Source organism: Salvia miltiorrhiza, chromosome 2 (assembly GCF_028751815.1).
Source record: "Salvia miltiorrhiza cultivar Shanhuang (shh) chromosome 2, IMPLAD_Smil_shh, whole genome shotgun sequence".
In the NCBI taxonomy this organism is placed as follows: Eukaryota; Viridiplantae; Streptophyta; class Magnoliopsida; order Lamiales; family Lamiaceae; genus Salvia; species Salvia miltiorrhiza.
The window spans coordinates 20,646,080-20,668,174 of record NC_080388.1 but is presented as its reverse complement, the minus strand read 5'-3'; the positions used below and the strand labels follow the sequence as shown (position 1 = coordinate 20,668,174).

At 41.2% G+C, this 22,095-nt stretch overlaps 1 protein-coding gene across 1 annotated transcript; it reads left to right on the top strand.

The window, feature by feature from the left end:
* Positions 1-19,457: 19,457 nt before the first annotated feature.
* LOC131008118 (uncharacterized) lies at positions 19,458-21,104 on the top strand. The gene has a single exon (XM_057935016.1). The coding sequence runs from the start codon at positions 19,458-19,460 to the stop codon at positions 21,102-21,104; it is 1,647 nt and encodes a 548-aa protein (XP_057790999.1).
* The last annotated feature ends 991 nt before the right edge of the window (positions 21,105-22,095 follow it).

The window sequence follows — 22,095 nt, the reverse complement described above, 5'->3', positions numbered from 1 at the left end:
TGATGATTGAAGCTATGATCAGAAGGTACCCAACTCCTAGTCTCAGAAGCTCGTGAGAGGATTTGAGAAGAGGGTGAGTCCAGAGATGCAGAAGAGGAAGACGCCAGTGGGGAGGGAGATGAGGAGGGAGACAGAGAAGAGAAGGAGGCTGGGAGATGGAGAAGAGAAGGTTGAAGGAAAGGAGAGTATGCATAGCGTTTCGAAGATATTCATGTAACGCGGCTATGTATACGGACCTACGAGGGATAAGGAGAGAATAAGAGGTGGGGAAGAGGAGTGCTTGAGGTGAGGAGAGAGATGATGGAAATACATGGCGAGCCTTTGGTGAAAGAGAAGTTGGGCAAAAGAGCGCTTCGTCATGCAAACGGGGAAGAGATGTGAGAAGGAAAAATCAAATCAATGATAGCCGTGAGGACTAACACTGTCGATGACCCAACACTAGGTCTATCATGAGACGACCATGTGCGGTGGGTTGCGCCGGCTGACAATGAGCTACTGCTCATTGTTGTTGCACACCATGGAAGCTCACAAAAGATGTGAGAGCAGCCTGAAAGCCAGGTGCAATCCTCTTTTAAGAGAGGTACTTCAAATCTTATCTTCCAGAAGCGAAGAGGCTTCTTGGCGCCGGACATTAGGATGGAAGACACTCTTGTCGCTGGATATAAGTGAGGGTAGAAACAAGCTTGACGTCGGAGAAACATTGAGATCCAGTGGAAGGGTCCTGTGAAGACCAAGTGTGTGAGCGTCATTCTCCCACTCCATGACTTTGTTGTCATTGATCTCTCCATTGTCAGAACGAAAGTGTTCTGCAACTTTTGAAAATAAAATATTCTCACAAAGGAGGCTGTTGAGAGATGTTAGTTGTTGAAGAAAATAATTTAGGGTAACGAGGCATATAAAGACTATATTCCCAAGAGAGAAGATGAAAAGTTTTTTGAAAATGGTGCCTAAAATCTTTTAGAAGAAAATTTTCACGTCCGCCGTCACTGCAGAGGACGGAAACTTCAAAAAGTGATAAAAATCATTGCAATTTGTCAAATCAGTAAGATTTTCAAGATTTTCATTTCAGAGGCAAAAGAGTTGGACAGACGCTAAGTAAAGGATCAGGACAAGTTAAAATAATTTTTAAATCCTCTTAAAAGTACTTGTCCTTCACGGATATTTCATTTTCCAACAATCAGTTAAAGTCTTTGAAAAATACTAATCAGTTAGAGAAAGATTTTTGAAGACTATCAAGAACTCATAACTAAATTAACTGATGTACACAGGGTAAGTTGAAGATACTTACTAATCGACTGATCATTGTAGTCAGTCGATACCACTGTTTCTGTTTGACTTATAAGAATAAGTTTCCCCTCAGATGTAGACTCATCTTCTTTGATTTCCACGTCATCAGTTGACTGAGCAACAGTCAACGTGACTAGTTGAGATCTTTAAGATCAACATCATTCTTCAGGATTGATGAGGCCGATCCTTCCATAATGATCGTTGAACCTATCTTCAGGAAGAGCTTTGGTCAGCAAGTCTGCTCTCTGAACTGTGGTCGGAATCCATTCAACAGAGACATTTTTCTTTACCACATGATCACGAATGAAGTGATGTCAGATTACGATATGCTTGACTCTTGTGTGATGAAATAGATTCTGTGATAGTGCAATAGCATTGGAGCTGTCGCAATAAATTGGGACTTCCTTTTCTTCGATCCCATAGTCCTTCAGTTATTGGACTAGCCATAGGAGTTGTGAACAACAACTTCCCGCAGCAACGTGTTCAGCTTCAGTTGTAGAAGTGGTGACTAAAGTCTGCTTCTTTGAAAACCAAGAGATAAGCTTGTTGCCTGGGAATTGACAAGTTCCCGAAGTTGATTTGCGATAAATTTTCCATCCTGCAAAATTTGAGTCTGAGTATCCGGTGAGCTTGAAGTCATCGTCAGCTGGATACCACAATCCTAAGTTGGGTGTGCCTTTGAGATATCGCAAAATTCGTTTTGCTGCATCCATATGAGCTTCCTTTAGATCTGACTGATATCTTGCATAAACCCCGATTGCATACGCGATATCTGGTCTGCTAGCAGTCAAATAGAGTAATGATCCAATGATTTCTCTGTATTTGGTTGACGATACAAATTTTCCTTCCGTTCCTGGATCCACCTTCCAGTTTGTGTTCATTGGAATCTTAACTGATTTCATGTGCTGAATACTGAACTTGGTGATCAGTTCTTTGGCGTACTTTGACTGATTGATCAGTATTCTTTCATTGGTCTGCTTGACTTGTAATCCAAGAAAGAAATTCATTTCTCCCATCATTGACATCTGAAATTTCTTAGTCATACTGTCAGCAAACTTCTTGCACATGCGTTTGGATTTGAATCCGAAGATTATGTCATCAACATAAATTTGAACAAGTAGGATATCTTCTCCTTCTTTTAGAGTGAACAAGGTTCTGTCAACTGATCCTTTCTTGAATCCTTGTTCAACTAGATACTCAGAGAGAGTATCATACCATGCTCTTGGAGCTTGCTTACTTCAATCCATAGAGCGCTTTCTTCAGCTTGTACACTTTTTCTGGTCCAGCAACCTCAAAACTCAGAGGTTGTTCCACATAGACTTCATCGGTGAGCACTCCATTGAGAAATGTGCACTTCACATCCATTTGGTGTACTTTGAATCCTTTGTGAGCAGTAAAGGCTAAGAAAAGCCTGACTGCTTCCAGTCTTGCAACAGGTGCAAAGGTTTCAGCGTAGTCGATTCCTTCTTCTTGAATGTACCCTTTGGCCACTACCTTGCTTTGTTTCTCACCACTTTACCTTCGTCGTCTTTCTTATTTTTGAAAATCCATTTCAATCCAATCACTTTTGCATCATCTGGGCGGTCCACTAGCTTCCAAACTGAATTCCGGTTGAATTCATTGAGTTTTTCTTGCATTGAGATGACCCATTGAGTAGACTTCAGAGCTTCTTCAATGTCCTTGGGATTTGTAGATGATAAGAAACAACTGAAATTTTTATCTTCATTGATGCAGTTTTGGTTTATGTTGTAGACGAGGTTGCACATTGATCTTCGAGTCTTCACACCGTCTGATGGTTCTCTGATGATGTTATCCTTTGAGTGGAGTTCAAACCATCTTTGATACTTCTTGATTTCTTCTGGCGAGGGTGGAGGTTCCTCAGTCAAGATGGTTCTGAGTCCTTCATATATTTCTCGAGCAGGGGAGTGTTGAACGGGTGTTGCAGCAGCAGGTTCAACTTGTTCTTTAGCTGTCGGAGTTTCTCCTTGACTGATGCTATCTGTAGTAACTCCAGTTGGACCTTCAGACCTTTGTCTGATCTTCTGATACTGAAGCTTTTCAGTATCCTCTTCTTTTTCTGGTCCCCACACCAACACTGTAGTAGGTTCGGTGCTTTTCATTTCAGTCCTGAAAACTTCAATGTTTTCAGCATTTCTTTCAGTTTTCTAAATCCTGAAATCATCAGTAGACTCGTCAAAAATAACATGTGGTGTTTCTTCCACATAAAGGGTTTGAGAGTTAAACACTCGATAGGCTTTGCTGGATCGTTCAGTTCCAGAGTATCCAAGGTAGATTCCTGGATCAGCCTTGCTATCAAATGTGTTTAACTTTCTTTTGTCATTGTTGTGAATGAAACATCGAGAACCGAAAGCATGAAAGTATGAGATTGAAGGCTTCCTGTTCTTCCATAGCTCGTATGGAGTCTTTTCATGTCTTTGAGTGAGGAAGGAGCGATATTGTATGTAGGAAGCGTTGTTGATTGCTTCAGCCCAAAACTTTAATGGGAGTTTTGATTCGACTAACATTGTCCTAGCTGTTTCCTTCAAAGACCTGTTTCTTCTCTCTGCTACTCCATTTTGCTGTGGAGTTCTTGCTGCAGAGGCTTGATGACTGATTTCTCGTTCTTCGCAGTAGCTACGAATGATTGCATTGAGGAATTCAGTCCCTCTATCTGATCTGATGCTGATGATGTTGACTTCCTTTTCAACACTTAGTCTTCTCAGCAGCTTTGGCAATTCCAGTAGTGTCTTCCTTTTGTTGTAGAGAAATATGACCCAAGTATATCGAGAATAGTCATCCACGACAACTAAAGTATATTTCCTACCGTTGTAACTTCTGGGAGAGATTGGACCAAACAGATCCATGTGAAGTAGTTGGAGAATCCTTTCAGAGGAGTGTCCTATTTTTGACTTGAATGACGTCCTAGTTTGCTTTTCTCTTTGACATGCTTCACATTCTTGCTGCTTCTGGAATAGAATTCTACCAGTTGATGTTTAGCAAGTTTGTTGATCGTTCTGAAGTTGGGGTGGTTGAGTCTTCTGTGCCATAACCAGTTGAGCTCTGAGCTGCTTTTGCTGATGAGACAAGTTTCAGGCGGGCTATCTTCCCATGATACAACGTAGAGGCTTCCTTGTCTGATACCTGTCAGCACCACCTTTTTCTGACTGTTTCTTACAGTGAATTCATCTTTCTTGATTTCGCTACGAATCCGCTGTCACAAAATTGACTCACAGACAACAAATTATGTTTTAGTCCAAAAACATAGCTAACATTACTGATACTGGCGCTACCCATGTCGAGTACACCATAGCGTTTTGTTTTGCCAATTGAGTTGTCTCCGAATGCAACTTTTGATCCAACTTTCTCAACATATTGAGTGAGATATTCCTTGTAGCCCGTTATGTACTTCGAGCAGCCGCTATCTAGGTACCATATTTTGATCGAAGCTTTAACTTCTTCCTTTTTTTTGTATTTCCTATTTTTGCCTTGCAAGGAAGAGTTAATTTAGGTACCCAATCAATGTTTGGGTCTTTCATTGTTAGCTCGTGTTCTTTTTGGAACCCATATCTGCTTCAGAACTGGTCTTGGTGTTGATCTTTTACGTTTGGCTGGTTGTCTGACTGAAGTGGCTGGTACTTCAGTTGGCACATGAGCTTTCTTCTGTTGAGCTTTCTTCTTAGGAGCCTCTTTTTGTAGGAGTTTCATCTGGTGAAGTATTGAGGTCTCCTTTGCTCCATTGAGTATCTCCTTTTAGACACAGGAGTTGTCCTTGACTGATGGAGTCTTGACTGATGTTGTGGAACATGAGATTTATGATGTCCAGTTGCATATTGTTGTGAATGAACTTTAGCTCGTCTGGACTTGTCACTGTTTTGTCTCTATGGTTCTTGCTCTCGTCGGAACTGAACTGGTTTCAGTTTCTGACTGTTCCTGTTGTTCTTTCCCCTGGATTGGTGAGGAAGACTCTGTTTCCTTGCTCTGTTGACATGTTGTCATTTCATTCCTGATGTTCCTTCCCCATATTTTGACTGAAATCTACTCTCCAGTCTTCTTAGTAGGATGAACTGGTTGGGGGCCTCCTTGGCTCGTCTTTAGCTTTGAGAAGGAGGAACATTTCTTTTTGCCATCAGTTTTCTCTTCTGAATTTCCTCCATATCATAATCCCTAGACTCTTCAGAAGTGTTGTCTTCATATGTGTCAATCACTTCCTGGATCATGATGTTTTTTCCTTTATCGGCAGGAACCACCTTTCCTCCGATGCTTTCCACAAGAGGTTTTGAAGGAAAGTTGGTTATCATAGGAGATTTCATCATACAGTCCTTGACTGTTTCCTCCAATTTGTGATTGAGCCTCTTGATTTCATGAGATGCTCTATCACATTCTGATGTAGAAATTCTGAGCTTTTCTTCCAGTCGACTGTTCCCCATGATCGGTCCATCAAGACAGGTTTCATCTGGAAAGTAGATGACTGTTTGATTATTGATTCGCTCTTCATTGATCTCTTTTTCCATTTTTTGATTCTGCTTCAGAAGATCTTCGAACATTTTCCTTAACTGATAGTGATCAGTCATGAGCTGATCATACTCTTCAGTTTCGTTGATAGTGAGTAGTCTCCTGTAAACAACAAGGAGTTATCAGTATAAAGAGTTTTTGAATAAGAGTTTACCTCTGGCCCATTCATTTCGTTGTCGTAGCTGTTGTCGGCCACGCTTTCAGTGTCGTTGGCCATGAGGGCTTGACTCTTATCATTTGAGCTGGTGGAGTTGAAGGCAGATGATTCTGATGCATATTCGGAAGATCCTGCATCGTCAACAACCATCGCTTTTCTTTTCGCATATTTGTGATCTCTCCTAGCTTTCATCTTTTTGCGCTCAGACTACGATAATTTAGGGCATTCAGATCGATAGTGCCCTTTCTTCTTGCATTCCACATCTTTTAGATCAATAGCGGTTGATTTCTTTTCTCCGCTTCTATCAGTGGAATATCTGGACTTGCTTTCTCTCTCTTTTCCTTTGTAGTGCTGTTTGTGGAACTTCCTGTACTTGTGGAATTTGGATTCCATCTTGTTGAATCTTTCAGTCAATAGAGCATATTGACTGAAGAAGTCTTCTGGTTTGAGTTCCGTTGGTTCCTTTGACTGCTTCTTTCTTTCCTTTGCTGAAACTTTCAGCGCCGCTCCTTTTGAAGCTGATGGAGCATCTTCGTCTGATCCTCCAGCTTTCTTTGTTTCAAGATTTCTCTGGATGTCGAACTCATTTGCCACGAGATCCGAGAAAAGCTTGTTTGTTGGGAGCTGATTGAATCCTGGCTTGTTTTGATGAGCAATTGCATAGATCTGCCAATCTCCTCGCGGAAGTGCTCGTAGAATCTTTAGATTGATCTCTCGTTGAGTGTATTTGTCCTTCGAAATGGATTGAACTTCGTTCAGGATCTGATTGAATCTGAGTTCCATCTCGTCGACTGATTCAATTTTTAGCATAAGGAAGGAGTCGAATTTTTGACAAGCTATTGATAGCTTGTTCTCCTTTATCTCCTCTGATCCATTGCACATTCCTTCTAGAATGTCCCACATCTCCTTTACAGTCTTGCACTTGATGATCTTAGTGACATGCTTATCTGGAACTGTGTCGAAGATGATGCTTTTGGCGAGGTTGTCGAGCTCATCTTGCTTTCTTTCTTCTATGGTGAAGTCAGCCTTTGATTTGTTCTGGACTTCATCAAAAGGATCTCTGGTTGGGTCCAGAGGAACCCTTTTCATCACTTTCGTGATGATGATGGGTCCTTTAGTAATGACTTTCCACATTCGGCAATGTTGAGCGGTGAGGAAGCTCTCAAGTCGAAACTTCCATATGTCGCATTTTTCAATACTAAACATAGGTACTGAGGATGCTCTGCTGTGGTTAGTTTCCATAGAAAAAGAAACAGAAAACAACAGATAGGAAAAACAGTAAGAACTTTTGAAAAAGGAAAGATTTCGAAACCCTTAAGGATTAGGATCTAGTTCAGTAGAACTTGGTCAAAGCATAATTGTTCTTGTGAACAACCTGGCTCTGATACCAATTGTTAGGTCCGGAGGGTCTCGAATAGGTGTATGGGGGGGATGGGAATACACCTATAGGCTATTTTTGAAAAAGAAACTTAGAGACATGTACAAACTGACTCAACCTTTAGTTATAAGAGTTTTATCAAAACAAGGTTGACGATTGATACTGAATACTCTTCAGTAAAGAGTTATCAGTTAAAGTCAAAGACTTTAACTGATACACGTAAGGCTTCAGTCGAGTTTGTTAAACAGAGAGATGTTATGAATCTTACTGACTATCTGAAGATAGATCAGTTAGACTAATAACACACGCAGCGGAAAACTTTAGTTTCGAAATAGCCTGTGAGATTAATCAAGTTGTCAACAGTTAAGTTTCTCTTTGCAATTAATCAATTTTCAGTTTAAGAAAGCAAGAGCACAGGTAAAAAGGTAAATACTGAAAGCTGTAAATAATACAACAATTTTTACGTGGTTCGGAAAACACTTCCTACACCCACGGTCAGTTGATCAGACCGAAAACTTCATTGGGCATGTGCTTACGGGTGCACAACAAACCTATGCGTGTGCTTACGGGTGCACAACAAACCTGAACGTGTGCTTACGGGTGCACAACAAACCGAAACAACTGAAGAGCCTATCTTCAGTACCAACACACTGGGTTGGATTTCTCACTCCTAGCGCACACTGGGCACTAAGATCTTACAGAGACAGAACACTAGTCTGAACTCATTTTCGACACAAACTCTCAATTCAGACGTCGAAAAGAGGTTTGAACACTTGCCAACTAAACCACAAAGAACAAGTTCTCTACAGTCAGTTTTACTTAGGCTTTGGATATATACAATATTTGCCTAAGTTCTAAGAGAATATATGTAATAAGTAGTGACTGGTTTTTGGCTTTGTGATTCTCTTCTTCGATTCAAACTTTGGGGAGGCTAGGTTTTGCTGAGTAATGAATTCGGCAGCGTTTCAGCTTATGTTGTTGAATCGGTGAAGATTGAAGTGATCCTCGAGTGCAATTTATAGGAGACGTCTTAAATAGATCCATTGGCGGAGATAGTCTTCAAGAATTCTTCCGTTAGAGAGTAATTTGAACTTGGACTGAGGTTTCAATCTTCGAGGTTCCTTGTTTGGTGAGAACGGCTACTTTGAGAAGCATGAGATAGGACATCTCTGAAAAGGTAATCACCAAAAGGAATGGCCTCTGCAGAGAAAGGACGATCCTGAGATCTCTGCATTTAATGCGGTTGTACTTCTGGAGTGCGTGGCTTGCTTTAAACTGTAGAGGTTCAGTCCGAGGAAGAATGTTTAACTAATACTTGACTTTAGTATCAGTCCGCTGAATCTACGTGGCGCGCATTAAGTAATCAATCGAAACTGATTCTTCGACTGATAAATCAAATATCAATATTTAACTTTGCCTTAATCGTTACATCAATCGGCATCTTCAATCTTCAGTCTTCAGTCTTTCGTTCTTCAGTCTTCAGAACAACAACAAAACTAGAAAAAGAACTCTAACACTTGAGTTTGAACAATTCTAGTCTATTACAAGTGAAACTTATTGATTTTGGCATCATCAAAACTAGGATTAGGATATTTCATTAAGTTCCCAATAGATGTAATATTATTTTGTTCCAAATAATGAAATTTATCCATTAAATATACTTAAATGCATAATATAATAATCATAATATCATAAATAAATAAATAAAAGAGAAATAAGAAACAAAAATAAAAATAAAAATCAATATACATGTACGACAATTTTTCTTTTTTTGTAGGAAGTGGATGGTCAACATTTTTAATAATGAGGCATATAATTTCTAAATTTAATATTATGCGCTTAAACAACTAATTAATTTGCTATGGGTTTTAAGAATATATTGGTTGACTTTCATCTTTTTCCTCTGGTTCAACATAAACATACTTGTCTTTGCCATAACGAAAGACAAGTGGACTTCCCTCTAGCTCAACAGACTGCCAGTATTTCATTTCTGTTTCTTCTGGATCCGGTACAATTACTTCGTGCAAATGCAATATAATATGGTTAGTTAGTAATAATAAAATATATAAATAACATTCATTTATACCATAGTCATATGAAACAATTTTCTGTCAAAATTATTCATTATATTCAAGTTTTGAAATTCACATTTATGTTTTATATGTTGTGAATTCAAATTTTAATTCTCTAATTCCCAAGCAACATTTCTATTGGTTTTTAATTTGAACTTTGTAATCTGAATTCATAGCCAAAAGGTAAATGTTCGAGTCTTTGTGAGTTAGGGGTTCTTAAAGCTTTAAGAATCTTTAATTCACAACCGATACTAGTATTTTTTTTAAATAGTTTCTAAGATTGAATTCACAACCAATAATAGTTATTGTTGTGAATTCATTGGCATATACTGTAATTCACAACCAACCAATAGAAATGTTGTATATAAAATTCAATTCACAGACGATTCTACTGTCTGGTGTGAATTCACATTAGAAGGGAAAGGATCAAGAAAAGGAGACAAGGACCTGCCACTATTGCAAAAAGCCAGGACACTTGAAGAAAAATTGTTTCTTATGGAAGAAGAAACAAACAAGTCAAGGGTAGAAAAATGATGAGGCTGATGTAGTGGAGCAGGATCAATCTGCAGAAGTTCTGAATGTAATGGATGAAGGGATTGCAGATGAGTGGATATTGGACTCAGGCTGTAGCTTTCATATAAGTCCACACAAGGAATGGTTTCTCAATCTACAAGAAGGGGACTTCGGTCAAGTTCTCTTAGGAAATGATCATACCTGCACAGTGAAGGGGATAGGAGATATCAAAGTAAAGCTTAGTGATGATTCAGTCAAAATACTCTCTCAAGTAAGGTACATTCCTGCACTTAAAAGGAATTTGATATCCTTAGGAATTTTGGAGTCGAAAGGCTGTCATTTCATTTCAAAAAATGGCATGATTCTTGTCAAAAAGGATGAAAGAGTTGTTTTAAAGGGAATCAGGAAGAATAGTTTGTATTATCTTGATGGACATTCTGTGATAGGGAGCTGTGAGTCAAATAGTGCTGATAAATCCAGAATATGGCATATGAGATTGGGTCATGTGGGGGAAAAAGGAATGAATGAACTGTTGAAGCAGGGAATCATTGATAATCCTTGCAGTTTCAAAGTTAAAGAGTGTGAGGAGTGTATCATGAGTAAAAGCAAAAAGCAGCCTTTTGGAAAGGGTAGGCATATCTCCAAAGCACCTCTCGATTATGTATACTCAGATTTATGGGGGCCAGCCAGAACTAACAGTAAATGTGGAGGGAGGTTCTTTATGAGTATCATAGACGATTATACAAGAAAATTTTGGATTTATATACTTAAATCCAAGGATGAGGCTTTTCAGAAGTTCAAAGAATGGTGGATTGAGGTGGTCAATGAGAAAGGGACTGCAGTAAAGTATCTCAGGACAGACAATGGATTGGAGTTTCTCTCAAAAGAGTTCCAAGATTTCTGTGTTGAGAAAGGGATCAAGAGGCATAGAACTGTACCTGGAAATCCACAACAGAACGAGGTTGTGGAGAGAATGAATAGGACAGTCCTAGAAAGAGTAAGGTGTATGCTCTTGAGCTCAGGTATGCCAAAGTGTTTCTGGGGTGAAGCCATGAGCACAACATGTATTCTCATTAATAAATGTCCCTTCTCAACTATAAATTTCAAATCTCCTGATGAGCTTTGGAATGGTCAACCTCCTGACTACTCAATCTTGAAACCTTTTGGATGTAGAGCATATTCTCACATCAAGCAGGATAAACTTGAGCCTAGAGCTCTAAGATGTGTGTTTCTAGGATATCCAAAAGGAGTAAAAGGCTATAAGTTGTGGTGCACAGAGCCTGATATGAATAAGCTGATCATTAGCAGAGATGTCACCTTTAAGGAAGAGGTTATGCCCTATCTTGAAAAGGAGAATGGTTATAGAAAGGAAAATTCAGAGAGTACAATTTTTGAGGTGGAGCTTATGAAGAATGAGTCTGTACCAGTTCATCAAGAAGATGAAGACAAGACAGAAACAGAAAGCTCAGATCTGTCAGATTATATGCTAGCTAGAGATAGGCAGAGAAAGGTCATTCATCCACCTTCAAGATTTGGAGATGCTGACCTACTAGCATATGCTTTGAGTGTGGCTGAAGAGGTGGAGTTTCAAGAACCTAGAAACTATTCTGAGGCAATGAAAAGCAAGGATAGAGATAAATGGTTGGCAGCTATGCAGGAAGAAATAAGTTCACTCTTAAAGAATGGTACTTGGATTCTTGTTGACAGACCAAGATCACAAAAGGTGATAGGGTGTAAGTGGATCTTTAAAAGAAAGATTGAAGTAGCTGGAAAGGAACATGTCAGATACAAGGCAAGATTAGCTGCCAAAGGATACACACAAAGAGAAGGGGTGGATTTTAATGAGGTGTTCAGTCCAGTGGTAAAACACTGCTCAATCAGGATTTTGCTAGCATTAGTAAATCACTACAACCTTGAGCTCCATCAGTTAGATATCAAAACCGCCTTCCTCCATGGAGATTTAGAGGAAACCATTTATATGACCCAACCAGAAGGGTTCATGCTGCCTAAAAATGCTAATAAGGTTTGTTTGCTGAAGAGATCACTTTATGGATTAAAACAAGCTTCAAGGCAGTGGTATCTCAAGTTTGACAATTATATGATGGAATTGGGATTTACAAGATCACAGCATGATTCCTGTGTATACATCAGGAAATCAGAAAATGGCAGCTACACATATTTACTCTTGTATGTGGATGACATGTTAATAGCTGGGAAGGATCTTGCAGAGATAGAAAAACTGAAACTAGAGTTAAGTGATAAGTTTGAAATGAAGGATCTTGGATGTGCAAGGAGGATACTTGGTATGGACATCAAGAGAGACGGGAATGGAGGGTATCTGTGGTTAAATCAAAAGGATTACATTCTGATAGTCTTGAGAAGATATCATCTACATGAATCCAGAGCAGTCTCAGTTCCTTTGGCTTCACATTTCAAATTATCAAAGAAGCAAAGACCATCAAATAAATTAGAAAAAGAGGAGATGAGCAAGATTCCATATGCTAATATGGTGGGGAGTGTAATGTATACTATGGTTTGCACTCGGCCTGATATTGCTCACTCAATCAGTGTAATCAGCAGGTATATGGCTGAACCTGGTAGAGAGCATTGGTTGGCTCTGAAATGGCTGTTCAAATACTTGAAAGGAAATGCAACATTGGGGATTATGTTTAAAAAATCTACTTTTGAAAAGGATAATATTTTAGTTGGCTTTGTTGACTCTGATTATGCAGCAAATGTGGACTGTAGAAAGTCACAATATGGATATGTTTTCAATTTGTTTGGCACTGCTGTGAGTTGGAAGTCAAGTTTGCAGTCAATTGTGGCCTTGTCCACAATCGAGGCAGAGTATATGGGGCTAACTGAAGCTGTGAAGGAAGCTATGTGGCTTAAGGGGATCATATCTGAATTTGGAGTGGAGTTGGGCAAAGTCAGTGTGCTCTGTGATAATCATAGTGCCTTGCATCTTGCAAAGCACTATGTTTTTCATGAGAGGTCTAAGCACATCGATGTGCGTCTACATTTCATAAGAGACATTGTGAGCAAGAAAATTGTGGAAATTTTGAAGGTTTCTACAGAGGATAATGCGGCTGATATGCTCACTAAATCACTACCAGGAGAAAATTCAGATACTGCTGTAGTTTGATCAACTTGATTGGTTTCCAAGGATTCAAGTGAGGGAGCTCTGTAATGGGGCATTTGTGTTGAAGGGAATCAGTTATGGAGTATGTTTGCGTATTGTTGCATACAAGGTGGAGATTGTAGAGAGGGGTGTCTGCATCATTAGCAAAATGTTTAGGGACTTATTTGCAAATCTTGCGTAGGGAGTTAGTTAGAGCTGCAAGACTGTTGCTGCTTTATTCTTTTTCTGTTATCTTTTCTCTTATTCCATATTATTAGTTTTCGTGTGTAGCAAGAGAGAGTTTTCTTTGATGAGTGAAGAAACAACAGAGAGTCAAAAGAAGAGAGTTGAGCTATGTGATTTAGCTTGAGAGATAATTTTTTTCTGTCTTTGATTGAGAGTTCGTAATCTTCCTCAGTGATCAATAATACTTTTCCCGTTTACCTTCTGTGGATGTAGGATTGTCAAATCCGAACCACTTAAATCTTTTGGTGTATTGTGTTCTAGTTTTTGCTCGCTATACTTAACTTGTTTCTTGGTGATTCTTGCTGATTCTCCCTTACAACAAGGATCTAATATTTTTAAACATAATCTGTTCATATTTTAATTCACAACTAATTCTACTGTTGGTTAACAGAATTTGATAATAACAAATAATTTTGTAATTCAACAAATAATAATGAATAGAAGCTTACCATGAAAGCAATTGAGAATCCAAAGAAATGGATTCCCTCTAGCTTATCTTTGTTTTCTGTTGTCCTCTACGTCGGTTCTGTCTTTATAGTCTTCATGTACTGCAGCAGATGTTGGTAGTTGTAGCTTCCCCATGGAAATTTTTCCCATTCCTCCCCGTTTTCAACAAATACCCACAACCATGGCTCCGTAATTGTTTTCTTCAGTTCCATTCCAAGAAGAAAATAGTAGACCATCAATATCTTTGCAACCTTGAAATCATCTGTTAGGTCCGGAGGGTCTCGAATAGGTGTATAGGGGGGGGGGAATACACCTATGGGCTATTTTTCTTTCCTCTAAAAACAGAGGGATCTCAAGATAGAGATCAAAACGAAACTTTACAAGCAAACTAAGACACCTGTTAACTGAAAGGAGTTTCGACCAAACAGGGTTGACGACTGATACTGAAAGACTCTTCAGTAAGGAGTTATCAGTTAAGTTACTGGAACTTAACTGATGCACGTAAAGGCTTCAGTCGAGTTTGCTAAAACAGAGATGATATAAATCTTCCTAACTATCAGAGGATAGATCAGTCAGACTGATATCATACGCAGCGAAAATAACTTTGTTTCGTAATAGCCTCGGTTGAGCACGTTGTTAGTCTTAGGTTTCTCTATGCAGTTAATCAAAATTCAGTTTATCAAAACTAACAACACAAGTAAGAAAGTAAAACTGAAAGCTGTAAATAACACAAAGACTTTTACGTGGTTCGGAAAACACTTTCCTACATCCACGATCGGTTGATCAGACCAACAATACACTCCGCAAGTGCTTAACTGGTACACTGCAAATCGAACCGTGTGCTTATCGGGTGCACACAACCGTTCCACTGAAGATTCCACTATTCAATACCAACACTTCATTCGCGTTGGATTTCTCACTCCTAGCACGACCTTGCACTAGGATCTCACGGAGTCAGAGTACCTTCCTGAACTCCTTTACCACTCAAACACTCGATTCTATCTCTCGAAAGGAGGTTTGAAAACTTACCAACTAAACTTCAAAGAACAAGTTTTTTGGAGCAAGTTTGACCTAGGCTTCTGGGTAAACAGATATCTGCCTAAGGTCTAAGAGAATGTGTGTAATCAGCAGTGACTGATTTTAGCTTTGGAATTCTCTTCTTCGATTCAAGCTTTGGGGATGTTAAGCTCTGGGCTAAGTAGCAATTTTGGCAGAGCTTCAGCTTGTGTCGTTGAATCGGTGAAGATTGAAGTGATCCTCGAGCACTACTTATAGGAGAGATCTTGAATAGATCCGTTGGAGGAGAACGTCTTCAAGATTTCTTCCGTTGGAGAGCTTTTTGAATTTGGGCCGAGGCTTCAATCTTCGAGGTTCCTTGTTTGGTGGGAACGGCTATGTTGATGAGCAGGAGATGCGACGTCTCTGATAAATAGCCACCAAATAGGAATGACCTCTGCAGAGACGGATGATCCTGAGATCTATGCATTTAATGCGGCCGTACTATGTGAGCACGTGGCTTCCTTTGAACGTTGGAAGTTCAGTTCGAGGAAGAATGTTTAACTGATACTTGACTTTAGTATCAGTCCGCTGAGTCCACGGGGCACACATTAAGTAATCAGTTCTGAACTGATTCTTCAACTGATACTTCAGTTGGTAACTTCAGTCTTCAGTCCTCCGTTCTTCAGTCTTCAGTCTTCAGAACTGCAAACTAAACTAGAAACGAACTCTAACACTTGAGTTCAAAACTGTTCTAGTCTATTACATATTAAACCTAAGGATTTTGGTATCATCAAAAAAAGACACGATATTCCATGGGGTTCCCAACAATTTTCCCCTTTTTGATGATGCCAAACCCTTACAACAGTTCTAAGCAATACAAAGACTGAACTCAGAGCACAAGTTCTAAAACAGGGTGAATACTCTTCCCCCTTAACAATAGAACCTAATAACTTGTACTTAGAGTCAAGAACACAACAGTTCAAAATGAGAACGAGGAAAAAGACAGAAAAACAATAATCAGAGCCTGGACAAAAAGTTATTGTCTTCAGGTTGAGGTCAAAAGAAGTTCTTTTTATTTCAATAAACTGACTGATGAGACATCAGTCGAGGTACAAAGAAAGACTTACATTGGAGTACAAAAAGAAAACAAAAACTCATGGGAAACCCATGGACTCCAGCAGTCTGCTTTGGTTGCGCCTTGAACTTCTTGATCTTCATCTTCTGTCTTCATTCTTCATGTTCCTAAGCTTGTTCCATTCCCACTTGTTTTCCTTTGACTTGAGGTCTCCCTGGCTAATCTTCCTTATGATCATTGTGATGATCATTTTACTTAATAGACTTCAATATTTCGAGAATAAGTCTCTAAGAACTTTCCCCCTTTTTGGCAACATCAAAAAGGTAGAATTGACTGAAGGATGAAGCTAAGACCATGCGAGGAAACCGAATCGCAGAATGGTCCAGAGAAAGAAGCCGAGGGTAAAAGGGAGGTGGATAATGCGGAGGTTTAGAGAAAAAAAATGAAAAAGGAGGGAGAAGATGAGAATGAGGGAGACGAAGAAAGGGGCAGGGGTTGATTTGCATGGCTCTCAGAATGGGAAGAGAAGAGAGCTGCTATCATGCAAACCGAAGAGGGCTGAGGAGAGGTTTTTGGAGGAGAGAGAGGGAAGTAGAGAGACGTGTATGGGAAAGGAAGATCGAATCAGTGACTATCGTGAGGACAGACACTGTCGATGACCCAGCACTTTGATGAGCCCAGGTTTGTGCTCTGTTTTTGTGTTTGTTTTAGGTTTAGATCGAGTCTTTTTCTTTTAGTTTATGTTGTTTGGTCGCCTGGGAGGGCGTAGTTCCGTGGCAGGACCAGCTTGTGGGCAAGAGGTGCTCCAGGGGTCGAAACTGCTGTCACCTCTCGTGAAAGAGGTATGTGCCGGAAGCAAATGGGAGATGGAGGTAAAACCACCCCTTATGCCCATAAGTACCGCACGAGAGCTAGCAGGCAAGAGGAGGAAGGCAAGGGAAGAAGTCGGAGGCACAACAGGCGAGCAAGGGAGGAATGCAAGTGGGAGTTTGATATGGGCCAAAGGCGGCAGCTATCCAAAAGAGACCGATGAGGCCAAACCACCGCCTTATCCAAAAGGAAACAAATCTTCATGAAGATTAGGTCTGAAAAGGGATAAGCATCTCCATGCTTCCATGGATCCGGCCGCAACATCATGGGCTGGGCCTTACGTTACCCTAATAAATCCTATAAATACCCGAAGAGCTTCTAAAGCCAAGTGTGTTGAAGAACCGACCTGTTGCGCAGTCTTTGTGAAGTTGAAGCTTGCCCCGGCTGTGGGCATAATCTAGTACTTTTCGTTACATGTTTTGCACGGCACTTTTGGCCGTAGGTACTTATATTTCCCTTTAAGCAATTTCAATTTCAGTTATGTTTTCCTTTATATCTTTTGCTTGTGTTATCTACTTTATGTTTGGCTAAGTTTTATATTCTGGTTTGGGCAAGATGATCTAAGCATGAACACTTAACTCGAGAGGTCTAATTTGGGCATAACAACTGTATGAGCATATTCCCGATACACTAGGTTTGATTCCAATAAGGCTGTAACAACTTGGTTAATTAATTGATCACTAGTTAACTAGGGAGTTTTGGTCACAAGTAATAATTTGGGCATAAGGCAAAACGTCATCGACCTCCAAAATAGTACAACGAGTGTTGGAGCCGTGACTGCTGTGAAATATCGACGTAAGAGTCAAGTGGGTCTATCTAAATCTTAAAGCATTCTGGGCAAAGCACAACTAGCGATAGGCCATCGCAGAGAGCGTGGATGTTGCCCGGGGTAGTTGATTTCCATTAGCTGACCCTACTAAGGGATCATAAACTGAAAGGATAGATTGGGCAAGGGGTTTTTGCGTGCGTGATGAGTGACAATATGGGCGCAACAATTCTTATGCCTATAACCACTGGTATGCGAGTATAGTGATTTATCTTTGCACCAATGATCGAGTGTCCAGTTCATGTTTAGTGATTCAAACCCAAATCAGGATTGTTTTGTTATTTGATTTATCTACCTTTGTTATTTCAGTTTTAGTTGGAAACTCCGTTCTGCCCATAAGCACGTTGTGGTCAGAACACTACAGAATACAAAACCTTTTTAGTGACACCCTTGCAGGAGAAGTTACTGCTCAGTTCCCTGTGGATTCGACTCTGGACTTACCACTAGCTAGTCTAGTTGTGGGCACAGGATATTTTATTTGCACAAAGCTCAAATGACAGCTTTGTCAAATTGGTGCCGTTTCCGGGGAACTGAGAGCGCTAGTGATTTCTTTTGTAGTTTAAGTGTGAGTTTTGCCTTAACGTTTGTGTATGTGTGATGCAGCTCGAACAGAGCCAAGCTCGCGCCAAAGCAGAGTTGAATTCCGCGCCAGACCAGAGCCAAGGATGCCAGAGGAATCGTCCCGCCAGCGGAATCAGCATCGCCAGCGGAATCAGCTCGCCAGCGAAATCAAGCTCGCCAGCGGAATCCTTCCGCCAGAGGAATCCTTCCGCCAGAGAAATCACGTCGAGTCTGCCCGAGCAGAGAAATATACGTCGAGTCTGCCCGAGCAGAGAAATCGAGTCGAGTCTGCCCGAGCAGAGAAATCGAGTCGAGCCTGCCCGAGCAGAGAAATCAAGTCGAGTCTGCCCGAGCAGAGAAATCAAAATGCCAGAGCAGCGAAATCTAAATGGCATAGAAATCAAAGAGCGGGTTTTCCAGAGCAGAGGAGCGGAATTCCAAGAGTAGAGGAAGCGGATGTAAAGAGCAGAGCGTACGGAGCTGGTTTTCTCGCTAGGTTTATTTTAGCTTGCTGATCAAGTTTCTTTTATTTCCTTTGTTTTTACGATTATGTCCTTCTTTAAATTAGGGTTTTATTGTGCCTATATATATGGCGGCTGTATGAAACGAAACAATTAATTTTGATGATATATGAATTTGTGAGATTAATTCTCTCTTGGGGACTTCGAGTCTTCCTGGATTTTGCACAAGCAAGTCCAACCTATCGGCGTATCGGCGGGTTCATCATCCCTCGTCGTGTGTCATTCAGCGTCCCCGAGTTGCTGCGTCAACTGCACGTTGGGGTTTAGGGATTCGTTCGTCTAAATCATTTCGTGGGTTAGATTCAGAGGTTTTGGGATTTCCATCTTCTCATCCCACCTATCGACGAATCGACGAGTTCATCATCCCTCGCCGTGTGTCATTCAGCGTCTCCGAGTTACTGTATCAATCGTACGTTGGGGTTTAGGGATCCGTTCTCTAGTTCATTTCGTAGATTAGATTCAGGGGTTTTGAGATAATCCACCCTTTATCTTTAATTTTTATCGTTATTTCAGATCCGCATCGTTTTAAAGATCTCATCGATCTCTTTAATTTCATATCAATGCGTCGTACTAGGAGTGCAGGTAACGAAGATCTTTTGTTCAACACGGAGATTGAGCGACTTGTCCGACTGAACAACGGTTATAGACGCAGGACAGAACAAGAAGCACGGGCAAGAGAGAGGTAGTTAGAAGCAGAGAGAGAGATGGCAGAAATTCCGGAGCCACCGAATGACAACACCAACAAGACTCTTCGGGACATGATGTTCCCGAACAACTTGAACCTCCGGCCGTTAGGCATAGTGTTACCGGAGATCACTGGAAATTAGGAGCTGAAGCATACTCTAATTCAAATTTTGCCCAAATACAGTGATATGCCCGGAGAGGACCCTCAAAGGCATCTTCAAGACTTTGAGATGGCATGTGGAACAGTGCGCACCGCTAGTCAAGCCCTTGGCGAGTACATCCGACTCCTCACTTTTCCGTTCTCTCTGTTGGAAGGAGCGAGGGAGTGGCTGTACGATTTGGCCGTAGGGAGCATTCGGACCTGGCAGGAGTTGCAGAGCAAGTTTTTGGAAAAATATTTTCCAGCCGCCCGAATCCAGAACTTGAGGACTCGGATAAGTAACATCAAGATGGGATCGGGAGAAATCCTCTATGAGTACTGGGGAAGGTTCAAGCAGATGTTGGCCAAATGCCCACAAAACCAAATACCGGATCATGACCTTATTCGGTATTTCGTGGGGGGACTCCGAAGGCAAGATAGACAATGGTTACATGCTGCATGTGGAGGATCGATCCTAAACAAGTCCGCAGTGGAGGCTTTCAAACTCATAGCCGATATGGCCGAGGAATCGAGAGATGAGGAAGGGACTATAGTCAGAACTACTCCGATGCAAACTCCTTCTGCCCAAGACGATAAGTTGGACAAGCTGTGCAACATGTTCGAGAAATTCATGACGAACCAGGGAACACCTAATAAAGGGATTCCCAACATTCGGAAACCTGTGAAGGCATGCCAACTTTGCATGGCAAATTCGCATGCAACCGATGAATGTCCACAACTTTTCGAAGATGAAGAGCTTAATGCTATTGGGCAACAGCCAGGAGAAAATAACGGGGGACAACACCAGAAACTCTTTGAGCCTTACAGGCAGCAATTTAACAATCAAGGGTGGAGACAACATGAGAACCTTAGGTACGGCAACAATAACTTTTTGGGGCCAAATCAAGGGCAAACAAGCAATCCACCACAATACTCGCAACAACCTCAACAGGCAAGAGGATCCTCCCAGTCAGAACTTGTGCATCAAATGGCCCAACAACAAGTGAAATTCCAGCAAGAGACCGAGAAGTTCATAATGGAGACGAGAGGAGGAATGCAGAATGTGAACTCCCAACTGTCACATCTTGCCCAAGCAGTCGCCAGACTTGAAAGCAAACAAGGGGAACTCCCTTCCCAAGTGGAGGTGAAGAAGGTGAATGCTATGACACTCAGAGGAGGAAATGAGTTAACCGAGGTTGTTAAAAAGAAAGACCAAGAAGAGCCAGAGATCAACGAGGAAGTTGGAATGGGATCAGCAGATGAGGAAGAATTTGCCCAAGAAAGAGAGGCCAAAAGAAAGGCAACAGGAAAGGGAAAAGAAAAATTGAGCCGGACTGAGCCCATAATCCCCTTCCCAGGCAGAATGGCCAAGGAACAAGAGAAGGAAGAACTAACCGAACTGGTGAAAATCTTCAAAAAGGTGGAGGTCAATATGCCCCTTTTGGTCGCGCTACGCTCTATGCCCAGATGCGCGAAATTTCTCAAGGAACTCTGCACTCGGAAAGTCAAGTACACTGATGATGCAAAATTTCAAGTGGGCGAGTCCATGTCCGCGGTCTTACAAAGAGATATGCCCACAAAATATGGGGATCCTGGCATGTTTTATATCCCATGTATGATAGGAACCATGAAGGTGGAAAAGGCAATGCTCGACTTGGGGGCATCCATCAACGTTATGCCCTTATCCATGTATTAGGACCTGGAGATAGGACCACTGAAGCCTACCCGAGTGGTGATCCAAATGGCAGATCGATCGAACGTCTACCCAGAAGGAATACTGGAAGACGTTTTGGTCAAAGTAGAGGAGCTCATCTTCCCGGCGGACTTCTACATTCTTGACATGGGGAAGTCAAAAGTACGTGACCCGGTTATACTTTTGGGAAGACCTTTTCTGAAGACCGCCAGGACTCGTATAGATTGTGATACGGGCAAGCTAACGTATCAGTTCAAAGGGAAAACGGTGACCTTCGACATATACAATGCCATGAAACACCCAGCTGATACAGAGATGGTGAAAAGTGTTGACATGATCGAGAAAGTTGTCGAGGAGGTTTTGCCCAAAACAGCATTCAAGGAACCATACGATGCAATTATCCAGAATGGCATAACCGAGGAGGACTTACAAGAGGAATCATTGCAAGAGGCGGTGAAGATGCTCAATGCATGGAGCGAAGGAGTCAACCACACGGAGGCTCTGAAAATCCCCACCCTAAAGGAGGAAGACCGACTTGTGCCCTCGATTCAACGGGCACCCAAGCTCGAGTTGAAGTCTTTGCCCAAACATCTCAAGTATATCTTTTTGGGCGATAACGACACTTTGCCCGTAATCATCAATTCAGAGTTGACACTCGAGGACGAGAACAAAGTCAAGGAGACTTTGGGGAAGTACAAGGAAGCAATTGGATGGACCTTGGCCGATATTAAGGGCATTAGCCCTACAGTATGCATGCACCGCATATTACTAGAAGAAGATGCAGTTCCAGTCCGGGACCCCCAGAGAAAGCTAAATCCAGCCATGAAGGAAGTTATGATGAAAGAGATACTCAAACTATTGGATTTTGGCATAATATACCCCGTGTCCGATAGCAGGTGGGTAAGCCCAGTACACGTTGTGCCCAAGAAGTCAGGCATACAAGTGGTGAAAAATGAATTCCGGGAGCTGATTGCTACAAGGTTGCAAACTGGCT